The sequence below is a fragment of the Rattus norvegicus genome, chromosome 16, assembly GCF_036323735.1.
Source record: "Rattus norvegicus strain BN/NHsdMcwi chromosome 16, GRCr8, whole genome shotgun sequence".
Lineage (NCBI taxonomy): Eukaryota > Metazoa > Chordata > Mammalia > Rodentia > Muridae > Rattus > Rattus norvegicus.
Window position 1 is genome coordinate 10,346,733 of NC_086034.1, and position 12,965 is coordinate 10,359,697.

General features: G+C 47.0%; 1 protein-coding gene across 3 annotated transcripts in view; it reads left to right on the forward strand.

Moving 5' to 3' along the window:
• Positions 1-12,965, forward strand: part of Grid1 (glutamate ionotropic receptor delta type subunit 1) — a 749,167-nt gene that overhangs the window by 201,715 nt on the left and 534,487 nt on the right. For all 3 annotated transcript variants that reach the window (XM_063275757.1, XM_039094853.2, NM_024378.3), the window contains exon 4: positions 4,850-5,055. In XM_063275757.1, the coding sequence (XP_063131827.1) occupies positions 4,850-5,055 (206 nt within the window). The remainder of the gene's footprint in view (positions 1-4,849; positions 5,056-12,965) is intronic.

Here is a 12,965-nt window from a genome sequence, read left to right on the forward strand (position 1 = left end):
CAAGAGGCTTCCTTGGTGCTGTTCTCGGGGAACAGGTAGAAGGTGATAAAGTCAGCTTGTGCTCTGACTGGTTCTTTGCTCCAGCCCTCCCCGAGTGCAGCTGAAAAAGAGGCTGAGACTGACCTTTTCAGCCAAGTGGGAGCTTGGGATGGTGTCTCTTGGGAATGCTGCCTTCAGCAGCATCACTAATACCAGGAGTGAAGAGCTCACTGTTGTTAACGGGAACTTAAACTCTTCCTGATGGCTCAGTCTCATTGGAGGATACCTGAAAAGAAGCCAGAAGTGCAGAATCAAGGGTATGCAAGAGTTCTGGGGCCTTTTCTTTTTTCTCCACATGTACATCTTCTTGCCAGTATCTGGGTGTCCTGACATGTGCCACCCAATCATGTATCTTCTCCTCTCTGAGGATGTGAAATAGTGCTGTGGGGTGAGAGGCTTCTAGGAAGGGGCACCAGGAAAGGGACTGTAGGGGACTTCTATTCCAGGATGACATTGCCTGTTGTGTGCTGCCATGGCTCATGAGATCATTTATGCCAGACCAACCAGTCCAACAAGACCACATGAGCTTTCAGGGTATGCTCGCTGTATAACCATGTAGAAACAGTGCCTGGATGTGGTCTTTCTTTGCCACCTTACCAATTCGCTGCTCTCTTAAAAAGTGATGAGAGGAGCAGGAGATGGTAGCAGGGCCTCAGGGTCTTTCATGCTTGCTCTGTCAGTTGTGATCATACCTAGGTCATAGGTTAGGCTGTGGGGCACTGTGAACTGCTGGAATCCTGGAAAAGCTTCCTGAGGACACGTGGCCTTGCTTGGGTCTGTCTTCTATCTTCCAGAACAGTGCCCCAGATGATCTTTATAAGGTACAGGCCTTACTCTTTTTCTACATCTTCATGAGGAGCCCAGGACCTTGGCCTTTCAGTTAGTCACCGCTGCTTATCAAGCCATCCCAAACTCAGAGGCTTAGAACATTTGTCATTTGTTATTTTTGATGAGTTTATAGTTCAGGCTAGTTGTTCTGCCCTGGCCACACTCAACTGTGGGCTCTGCTGTCATGTGACCACAGTGATTGCTTGAGGACCAGCTTCACTTTTCTCTGTGTGTCTCAGCTCTCATCATCGGGCTCCCCTGAGGGTGTTTATATGATAGTAGCCAATTGCAACAGCAGAATTGAAGTATACAACTGCTCATAACACTGTTTATGTTAAGTTTACTTCTGTCCTATATATAGGTCAAAGCTATCTGTGTAGCTACGGCCAAGAAACAAAAATGGAGGGATATTCAAAGAGATGAGGAAAAGGCAGGGGACTGGAAAGACTGTCCCTGAGGAAGAGGGTGAGGAAAGATTATAGGAGCCAGAGGGGTCAAGAACATCCTAGAGATGTTTTCCCTCCATGATTCCAGTTGTTTCTCCCAGTATTTTCTCCCTCTGCCCTCCCCTACCTGATCCTTCCTGTTCCTATTTCCAACCCCCACCTCTGTATAGCCCCCAACCCTGTCCACTCACCATCGTCTATTCTAGTTCTCCTTCTCAGTGATTCATGCATTCCCTTGTTGAGTCCTCCTTGCTACTTAGCCTCTCTGGGTCTGTAGACTGTAACATGATTATCTTTTACTTTATAACTAATATCCACGTATAAGTGAGTACATACCATGCTTGTCTTCCTGGGTCTGGGTTAACGCACTCAGGATGATTGATCCTTTTTAGTTCCATCCATTTGTCTGCAAATTTCATGACGACATTATTTTTAATAGTGGAGGAATACTCCGTTGTGTAGATGTACCACATTTTCTTTGTCCATTCTTCAGTGGAGGGGCATCTAGATTGTCTCCAATCTCTAGTTATTATAATTAAAGATGCTATGAGCATAGTTGGGCAAGTGTCCTTGTGGTATGGTGGAATATCTTTTGGGTATACAGCCAGGACTGGTATAGCTGGGTCTTGAGGTAGATCTATTTCCCAATTTTCTGAGAAATTGCCAAGTTGATTTCCAGAATGGCTGTACAAGTTTGCACTCCTACCAGCAATGGAAGAATGCTTCCCCTTGCTCTATACCCTCATCAGCATGAGCGATTTCTTGAGTTACAAAACTACTCTTAAGGCCGGTCCCGTGCCCAGCAGTAGATAGCCAATGCAAAATGAATTCAATGGTAGTTTTGGAGGATTTTTTTTTTTTGTCATCTCATAAGACTTTGTCTGGGTATTTTGTATTTCTTTTATTTTTGTTTTTTGTTTATATATAATTATTTTCAATTTCGCGTTTTATAGGATTCCTATGTGTGCCTCTCTCTCTCTCTCTCTGTGTGTGTGTGTGTGTGTGTGTGTGTGTGTGTGTGTTTCTTATGATTTTTTCTTTTTCTTTTTGGCTCTTTGTCTGTCTGTTTGTTCGTATTGTCCTATATAGGTTACAGGTTTATTTTGTTTTATTAATTATTCTTCCTCTTATTGATGCCTGTTTTTTCTGATATGTGTGTGTCTGTGTGTGTCTGTGTGTGTGTGTGTGTGTGTGAGAGAGAGAGAGAGAGAGAGAGAGAGAGAGAAAGAGAGAGAAAGCAATAAAGGATTTGAATGTGGGTGGGTGGGGAGGTGGGGAGGATCTGCGAAGAGTTGAAGGAACAACCATGATCAGAGTATATTTTATGTAAAAAAAATCTAATTTCAGTAAAAAATAAAATTAAATAGTATAGGGCTGATCTCATAGCAGAGAGTAGAAGTTCTACCTAGACAGACGTCAGGAGGGGGATGGGAAGGGAGAGGAAGCTAGTTATCAGACACAGGGTACTCTTGGGGCAATTAAGTTTTTGTGTTTGTGTTGTCATAAGAACTTGTGTTAAATTCTGCAAAATAGTTGGATGAGACTATCTTGAATGCTCTGATCATAGATAAATATGTATGAAGTGATAGATAAACCAAGTTACCTGACTTGCTTGTAGAATGTGTATACGCATTAAAACATCTCACTGTCTTCTACAAATGTCCAATTATTGTGTTAATTACAACTAAAAATAATGAAAGGATCAATTCTTGTTTTAGTTTGCTTTTTGTTGCTGTGATAAAACACTCTGAACAAAAGCACCTTGGGAAGGAAATGGTTTGTTTGGCTTAAACTTCAATGTCACAGTCCTTCATTGAAGGAAGTTGGGGCAGGAACATAGGCAGGAACCTGGAGGCAGGAACCGAATAGAGAAAGACTACAGAAGAATGCTTCTCATTGGCTTGCTCCTCTTGGCTTGCCTAGTCTTCTTCCTTATATCATTCACAGCCAGAGGAGAGGGGAGGAATGCTTTGCCTGAGAGTTTAAGGGTCTCTTAGAGGTCCCAGCAGGAGCTCAGGGCCTTCTCTTGGCCACCCCCATGTGGTGGTCCTGGAACTGTTCCTGCTACAGTGAAGCTGAGACTAGACTTACTGCTAAGTCTGTCTTCTCACCAAGATGGGAACCTCAAGGACTCTATAACAGGTTCCTTGATAGCTGCCTACATGTTTATGTGACAGACATGAGAAGGAGGCAGTCTCAGATAAGAACTACGAAGAAAAACCTGTTTAGTTAGCACTGCTTATTTTGACTGGGACTGCATAGGCACCTCTGGGCATGGGGACAGTGGCCTTGTAGGTCTGGATGGATACTCATTGTCCTGTGGAGGCTCTGTCCTTTGTCACAGGAATGCAAGGATAATAGAGGTAATAGAGACATTCTAGACTGGGCACAAATATCTTTCCTGTGTGTTGACAATTTAGGCTAAAAATGACAAAAAAAAAAAAAAACAAAACAAACCACTATGTGGCTTAGTCAGTAAAGGGAACTCTTGGTTCATGACAGTGGTGGGGGGGGGTCCAGGAGACAGTATCAGATGCAGACAGACCCTGAGGCTTGAACAGCATCAAAATAGCCATGTCACAATCCCACACCTGCTTGCTTCTGTGTGGGTTCCATTCTTGGGTAGGTAGGTGACCCTTTGGGGAAGTTGGATGGCTTGTGTAGTGGTTGTTGCAAGTGCATTAGACACATAATTAAGAAGCTAAATGGCACCTGGCCCCTCACAACAGTAGGTCATCATGGGTGTACCATCTTCCTGGGCTTTACGATTCACACTGAATTCCCATCCTCAGGCAATTGGTTTGGTAGCTTATTTTGTAGGGACTCCATCTGAAGGTTGGGAAAGTCTCAGTGAAGGACCTTTGCCATCTCTTCATCTCTGAATCAGTTGGACCTTGAGCTTCTGATTGGGTTTGGGATGAGTCACCTCTTGGGATAAAGCAGGAGGAACGAAATTCCGGGGGTGGGGAATCAGATCCTGAAGCAAGATATAGCCTCTTACGTTGGCTAGGGGTCATCACATGAGATGTTGACATTCAGAGGGTTAGAGAATGACCCAGGGTTAGAATGGCCTATCCATATCTTGGGTCAGCTCTCTTCAGGGTAGTCAGGGTAGTCTTATCTGATTGTAGATGATTGAGACACCTCAGATATAAGGTATAGAGGGAGATGGGGGAAACCTGGGGCAGGGTCACCAGTCCATGAAGCCTGGAGGGCAGAACTGCCGGAACTCAGACCACGTGGGAGAGCACAAGAGCTTGTTACAAAGGGTGGATCCTATGGCCATAGTACCTTTTGGATGGCAGAAAGGATTCCCGAGGCTACAAGACAACCACCTAATATCCTGGGCCTGGATGCTGATGAGGGAGACTGGGTCTAAGTTGCTGCCTTGCAGCACACTCTGAATAAGTGAACTTGATGGAGACCTTTGTTTCTGCTGGTGGTTGCGTGGGTTGGGCATGTTGGGGTTAGTAGTCTCCTAGGTAGATCCCTTCCCACTTAAAAATGATCCTTCCTCCCTCTTCTCCCATGCTCAGATATCCGTGGGCTCCAAAGCTTTCTGGATCAGGCCTCACGGCTGGGTCTTGACGTCTCTTTACAAAAGGTGGACAAGAACATCAGTCACGTGTTCACCAGCCTCTTCACCACCATGAAGACGGAGGAGCTGAATCGCTACCGGGACACACTGCGCCGGGCCATCCTCCTGCTTAGCCCACAGGGGGCGCACTCGTTCATCAACGAGGTAGGTCATGGGATCTGAGGCCACTTATGCCTGATGCCCAGGGACCACTGAATGGCCCAGGTGTGCACCAGAACAACAGAGAACAGGGGGCTCTCAGCCCACGGCACCTGACCGTTTGGGAAGAGGCCCGAATGTGACGTGGATGCTGATTTGTCCTCAGCAGGTGACACAGTTTCTTCACTGACTGTGAGGAAGGAGGCTCTGAGGCTCGTGAGAGGCCTTCTTACGTTACTGTGTGAATTTTCTGAGTTGAAACCTAGCGTTTTTATTCCGTTGAATTTTCTCCTCTTGGTTAGCAGGTACACACCTATGAAGTGAATTTCTAGCTCTCTGGAGAAGTGGGCCGGCGTGCTGTGGGATTTGTTGGCATTGATATGTCTGTTGCATATCAAGTGATACCCGGAGTGAGCATCATTCTTAGGTGCTTGTACCGATCTGTGTGTGCTTCCTTTAAGAACACTTTTATTAGGGCTGGAGACTTTCTAATGAAGACAAAGAAGGCCCACCAATTTAACAAAGAACCCATTAATTTGAGATCAGTCTAGGAAACCGTGGACTAGAATGAGCTGACCAGTTGGTGCTGGTTCCAAAGATCTCATGGCAGAAAGGCAATGAACAGGTGGTTACTAGTCACTCCCTGGGATTGAGTTTGTTTGGGGAAAAGTGGGTATTGGGGGTATGGTGTATCTGGAAACAAGTTAGGGCCCGATGGATGATGGGATCATGGAACAGCGGGTTGATCCCCCGCCCCCCGGGTTTCTCACACAACCCAAGCCACCTTGCCAGCCCACTCTGATTGAAGGCAAAATGAAAGAGAAAGGCAGATTTACACTGATTTCATCTGATGTACTTTGCTTGCTTATTCTGCTTTCCCCTCTAATTAATTATCATTCAAAATGCTACCTCATGCATCAGGAACCAGCACGAAGCCCACTGCTGGAGAGCTTAACACTGGGAACGCTTAATTTGGTGTAGTTGGCCAGCAGCCCTGCCACTCTCAGCTAATCAGGCCCCAATTGTGCTGGTGGTCAGCCAGGCTGTGCTGTCCTGTGGGTTCTCAGCTTCGTCACCACAACAGTCTTCTCTGTATGCAGTGATTCAGCTTTGGATTAGCAGTGCTGACATGCCCAGCCTTTCTCAGAACGTTCCCAGTGGTGTATTTGCAGAAGGCTGCTCGCGGGGTGACTTTTCTCTCTGTTGTTTATTGCTAGACTCAGACTGTGCCTGGGGAGAGAGTCCACAGATTCTGTCACCAGCTTCCCAGCTCCTCACTTTCATACTAATTCCTCGTCCTTCTTGCTTTTCCTTCCCTCTCTGCCACTGGCCTGCTGGGAAGCTTGGGAGAAGACAGAATATGGGCTTTGCAGTTACACAGATTCGGATGTAGCCTCTGATCTTAATTCCTACCTGTGTGACATTGATCAATTTGCTTGGTCCCAGTAGCCCCAGTTTTTGCATCTGCTAAGATAGTGGTGAAGGAGGAGGCAGTAATGACCAACATTTGGTACCAAGTTTCTTAGCATCCCTCCCTTTGAGCTGTGTATACACATACATTTTCCTTCTACACAAATCTAGGCCTTTCTTGTTTCTAAGCCCCAGAAGAATTTACACTCAACTACAACTGACCTAAATATGTTATTTCCAAGTGATTAATTATGCAAACTCCTGTGTTGCAGGGTGCACTTTGCTTGGCTATAGCTGGTTGTCTTTTCTAATCCTTCAGACTGTGTTCACAAAATCTTTGCATCTCTGGGTGGCTGAGGTGAGACTCCACTAGAGTGGCTCCTTGCCTTGTCTGGAGTCAGTGAGGGCAAGCTCTGAACTTTGAGTAGAAGGACATTACCTCCTCTGCCTTTTCTTTGAGCTCCTATAATGTAAGTTCTGGTGTCAGGATCCCCGTGATGCCATTAGGAGCAGAGGAAGCCATGTTCTCCTGGTGCCCACAGTGGGCCTGGCTCCTTGCGTTCACTTCCTCAGCAGCACACTTTGCAGACGAGGAAACCAACAAACCCAGACATTAAGTGATTTGTATCGAGTCTTTTTTATCAAGAGACGGAATGGAACTCCAGTCTAGGGATGGCCTGTTCCAGAGCCTCTCCTCTATGGTTGGTGACTGCAGAGGACACAGCGTGTTATACTGTCTGTCATGGTTACTTGTGGCTGTGCCAGCTCTGAGGAGGAAACTATGCTTGAAAGGTTTCCCCACCCTCATTTCTAAGAGTCTTACTGTGTAAACATAGACGGCAAATGGATCTGGAGGCTGGAGGAGGACATTTCTGTCCAGCTGTCTAGGCAAGTCTTCCAAAAGATGGGGAACTCAGTCCAGTACAGTGGCCTTGTCATTGCCCGGGGCCCTGGCTCCTTAGGCAGACTGACCCAATTTCTTATTTGTTAGTGCAGGATGGATGAGTCTCAGGAGGGTGACCCACTGTCTGCATTTTATGACATTCTAAGCACTGTAAGGTAAAGTAAATGCTTCTCACCCCTACATGGTAGTGATAAGCCACCATGGTGTCGATTGGGAGGGCACAGAAGAACTGTAGCCCATGGTGGTTGTGTGGGCTTCCCAGCTGCAACGCCTCCTTTCCCCCTCTCAGAAAACATGGCCGAGTGGAAGTGGGTGAAGACGGGTAGCTCTGCTGGAAGCTTACATTTTATGAAATGTGAATCTGCTGTTGTGGCTGACACTTTCATTGTTGTTAGTCAGAAGCCCTGACAGTTGTGACCTGCTAGGCTGTCAGTGAACCAAGTTGTGAGCGGCTTCTCTAAATAGTAACCCTGGTGAAGCCGATCAGTGTTATCTGCCCTTGGCCCGGGGGGTTACATAGCATCGCTGGATTATCTGTGATTCCCAATCATGAGGGACAGGTTGCCTGGGGCTAGCAGATGACCAAACTCTGGTCTTGATGATCTCCGGGACAGTGGGTTGCCAGAGACTGAGGCTTTGGTGACTGCCTGGGTCCTGTGGGTTCATGGACCCACTCCCACTGCTGTTCACCACTCAGTCCTGGTTCCTCGTTCTCACCTCTCAGATCTCTTAAGTCAGGCTCACCAGCCACGATGTTAACATACTGTCTTTAAAAGGTAATGAGAGGGCTAAGTATGTGGCTAGGTGTAGAATAGTTGGCTGGCATGTGCAAAGATGCTATCCCTAAGACAACAGTAGAATAGAAACAAAAACAAAGTAAAGGCGGCGAGAAGGCCCCACTCTGGAGCAGCCGAGCTTGGAGGAAAAGCATCCCCTGGAGCAGCTGAGCTTTGAGGGGAAGCCTCCTGATCCTGGAGTAGCTGAGCTTGGAAGGATAAGAGCTTGGAGGAAAAGCATCCCCTGGAGCAGCTGAGCTTTGAGGGGAAGCCTCCTGATCCTGGAGTAGCTGAGCTTGGAAGGATAACGTTCTGGTATTCTCATCCCAGGCCTGTGATTACCACATAGATGCCTTGGGGCTTGCTAAACACGTTCTTCCTCCAGCAGGACTTGCTGTGTTCAGTTCTTGGCCTTGGAGGGAGTGTGGCTCCTTTCAGTCATCTTAACTTGAGAGAAGGTTGGGTTCCTTCTCTTTCCAGTGAGGCTTTGGCACTGGCTGTTGAATGGCTTTAGTAAGTTTACCTTTGATGTTATCTTCACTCAAACCTGTCAGCTGGTTCAAGAGGTGTGGAAGTGGGTGTGGGCCTTTTTATCTCACTCCACAGCCTGGGCAACTCAAGTAATGAAGTCAGAAGCTGCTGAGAGGGACTAAGATCAGGGCCTTGCCCTGGGAATCCTGCTCACCAACAGCTTCTGGAGTGGTCTTCTACTCACACCGTCCCATCTGTCACGCTTCCAGGTGTACTGAGCCCCAGTACTGTGACTTGGTGTTCCTGCTTCCATGGGGGCTTTCTTCTTGGTCAGGAAAGATGGAGATATGAACAGCTCCTGTTATTTACAATGGCAGAAGGATGCAGAAGTACCTGGTAGTGGGGAGCCATAGCCGCAGTGTCCAGGAGGCTTCCTGGACTCAACAATAACAAGGCTAGGTCTGTAGGAATGAGCTGGCACTAACTGAGTGGATATGGAGGGTCAGATGGGAAATGGATGTCTTAGCATCTGTGATGTGTGAGACCAGAAATTGATGAAACCAAGGTTACACTGATGATGGCTGGAGGTTTCCTGAGTCAGGATCAGGGAACCTGAGGCTTAAATGGGATCATTTTGGGGGTCATTTTCAGGTCTTAGAGGCTAGTGGTACACAGTTACGTCTTCCTGTTCTCATCTCTCTCTCTGTCAGACTTGATGGGGGAGAGAGCCCACTGCCAGTTTATTCCTCATTGGTTGTGTATGTTCTACTTGTCAGCAGGTCTATCTGCCATCTGCCCATCCATCCACTCAGTCACCTATGCACCCACACTGTCTGGTGCCTCCTATGGACCATAACACGTGCCAGGGTGCAGGAACCATGAGTCCACGTGGACCACGCGCTGCAGAGCATCCTCAGGAACCAACAGAGAGGGTGTGACCCAGGGCTCTCACCTGCTGAGGCTCACTGACCGTGTGGGCGCTTGAATTTTGTCCTCTTACCTCATCATTGTGAGCCTCTGCTTTTGGCCGCTCACAGTTCCCCTCTTTCCCTCACTTATTCTGTATTTTCTTCTCTCTCTCCATCTCCCTTGTCTCATTAGAAATGAAGGACTAGCAAAATACATGGTGTAGAACATGGCTGATTCTTGCCCCTTGTTCTTGATGGTAGAACAATCTGTGTGTTTCCATCTCCGTGCGTCCCACAAACATTGGACATTCTCTCCTCTCTACTGGAATGTAAAACTGTAGGTCAGCGGCTGTGTTACACTTGCCTGTCCATCCATTAGGGAAATAACTGGGTGGCTTTTTTCATTCTTGCTTCCTGTGAAAAAAGCTTAAAGGTGGGCCTTCTTTTTGCGTGTTTTGGTGAAATCGTCCTGGTCTATCTGTGGCATATGGTAGGAGCCAGCACAGGACAGAGAGGTGAGTGTGTGGAGGTGGATTAGGAATAAACATCAACGTAAGCAAGTGTGGGAGTCTAGCTTACATGTATGTATGCATGATACACATTCAGAGTCACACACACACACACACACACACACACACACACACACACACACACACACCTACTCAAGCATATAACCAAACAGTAACTTGTAAGACCAGACACTCAAACTAGCACAATCTCTCAGGCATCTGAACACACACACAGACACCCCCATAGAAACCCCACACTGCAGTGTGCACCTGGCTGACCTCTGGGTAGCAGAGTGGACTGGGGCAGCCTTTGTAATACTGGGAAGGGAAAGGCAGTGACAGGGTGACAATGGCAACAGGTGACATCTATCTTTGTGGTGAGGCACCAACAGACTCTTCTGTAGTAGAGTCTGGAGTATAGGAGGAAGACTGAGGGAAACAGCTGCGGGGGCAGCTTGTCGTTGCTCTGGGAATGTATGGCCCCTTTTGCTCAGGCTGGGCAGAATACGGAAGGCAACAAAGGTAGAAAGGGTTCCCTCATCCACATCTCCTCAGTGTGGCTTCCCAGGCTGACAGCATGGCTGGAGGCTAATTTAATCCTTAATGCAAGTGGGTTGACTCCAAGCAATTTCTTTTCTGGTTCTGCGGCAGCAAGCGAAGCCCCCAAAATCTGCATATAAAGCCTTTCTACTACAGTTGTCGCAAAGGTAAATTAAGGAACCACAGCGCTCTGTTGTCCCACGTGATATGTGCAAATATCTCTCACTCCAACTCGGCAAATCTCTAGCAGACGACTTTATCACTCAGAGCTAGCATAATTCCATGCCATTTAAGTATCATTTACCAAGATATTTTAAATCACTAATGAATTATAAAAGATTAATTTTTAAACAAGGCTCCACATTTGCATTTAATTATATCCCACTGTTTATGGACTTTAAAGGCCTGGTACTTTAACAAAAGTGCTATGAATTGGAGAGGCTCATTGTTTTCTGTTAGAACTTCTTAGAAACAAAGACCACGAGGAAAAGTCATTTCCTAGTGTGTTCCTGATGGTTTGCAACTCAGTGGCTGTGAGAGGAAGGTTGATCTCAGGACCTGCTGTCTCCAGGTTGCACCTCCTCCATATAGAGCTGGTTTATCGGCCACCCATCTACTACCTGCTGTGGTTCCCATCCTGTGGCCCAGAATGTTATGTGCAGGACACGAATCTGCTCATCTTTGTGAACGCCATGTTCAGGACCTGGAAAATGGATGATTGTAGGATCCCAGGAACACTGACACTCCTGACCCCAGGCAAACATTGTTTATAGCCTCAGGCAGTGAGCATATTGTGGTGGTTTGAGTAGGAATGGTCCCTATAGAGTTGTTTGAATGCTTCGTCCATAGGGAGTGGCACTATTAGGAGGGGTGGCCTTGTTGGAGGAAGTGTGTCTGCCTGGGTGCTGTCATGTTTCCCCCATCATGATGATAATGGACTGAACCTCTGAAACTCTAAGCCAGCCCCTATTAAGTGTTTTCCTTTATAGGAGGTCATGGTGTCTCTTCACAGCAATAAAACCCTAACTAAGACACATACTAAACACGTTCTTAATGTTTTTGCCAAGCAGAAGCACCTGTTGTTATTTCAAAGGAGAATCCGAGCAATCATGGAGAGATAGTGCATGAAAGTCAGTGGATGTTGGTGATTACTCCCTGCTGAGCGTTGCTTCTAGTCTGTTATCTTCATTCTCCATGCTCAGGGATGCTCAAGGAAGCAGGCCTGCTTCTCCTTGGGGTTAGAGAGATGGGGAGAGGAAGGAGGAAGGGCTAGGCAGGGGAGCCTTGGGTTCCAACTTTCGCAGGTCATTAAATAGCTGAGAAAGTGTCAGTCTTCCCTCTGTCTCATTTGCAGCTTGCCCCTTCATCCAGGAGGCTTGGAGAATAGACACAAGTGTAGGCAGCTGGCAGCAGCTGAAATAAATCTTTTATACCTTAGTACCCAGGTACTAAGGGTTTTCAGATTAGACGGCCTTCTCTCAGGTGGCATGGATAAAGGGGTTAGATAAGAAGCCTGGTGGGGGGCCCACAGGAAAGTGTTATAGGAGGCAGAGGTGAGGTGGACCTGTGTGAATCGACATGAACTCACTTCAGAAACGTTGTTTGAGCCATACAGCCCACACCTAGTTCATTGATCTGCACAAGGTAGCTCACAGACGAAACTTCACACTCAGAGCTGGCAGGGGCTTGCTATTGGTCACTTACTGTCTGTATTGGAGCAGTTTGTCCACCTTGAGAGGCGACGGACTTTGTATCAGTTAGCTGATGCTGTGTAACACACATCCTAGAACCCACTGTGCTTAAGCAACAGTGCTTGGGTTCTGGTCATTAGATCTGGGTAAAGCTGACTGATCCGGGCACATTAATACCTCTGTCTCTCTGGCGAGGATGATGCCGGCCGGCTGTGATCTGAAATGATGGCGTGACCAGCCATGAGTCTTTTATCAATAGGCGTGTAAACTAATGCATGCTTACATGACAGCAGCAGAGACCCAGAACAGCCAATAGAAATGCTCGGGGCTGCTGGAAATCTAGTTTCAGACCTTGTTCTGTTGCTTCTGTTCCATTCTCTTAGCCATGGGATCAGCTGAATGGGCAGATGTAAGAAACTCTGCCCCTTGAGTTACGTGTGTGAAGTCATGTGGAAAAGGAAAGGCAGTGTGTGGGTTGGGGATTTCCATCATCACCCCAACATGCAGATGGATGAAAACCTTCTCACCTGTGGGAAGGAAGAGGTTTCGGGTGAGCTTGGGCCATTGCTCTGTTTTCTTATTTTGTTCTCGCATTGTTCAGCTTCGGGGTGAGGGTGGTGAAAGGGGGTATAGAATGAAGAATAATGGCCCCAACCTTTATGTTTCAAGTTGGCATTTTGTAGACCCAGCAGCTGACTGCATTGTTT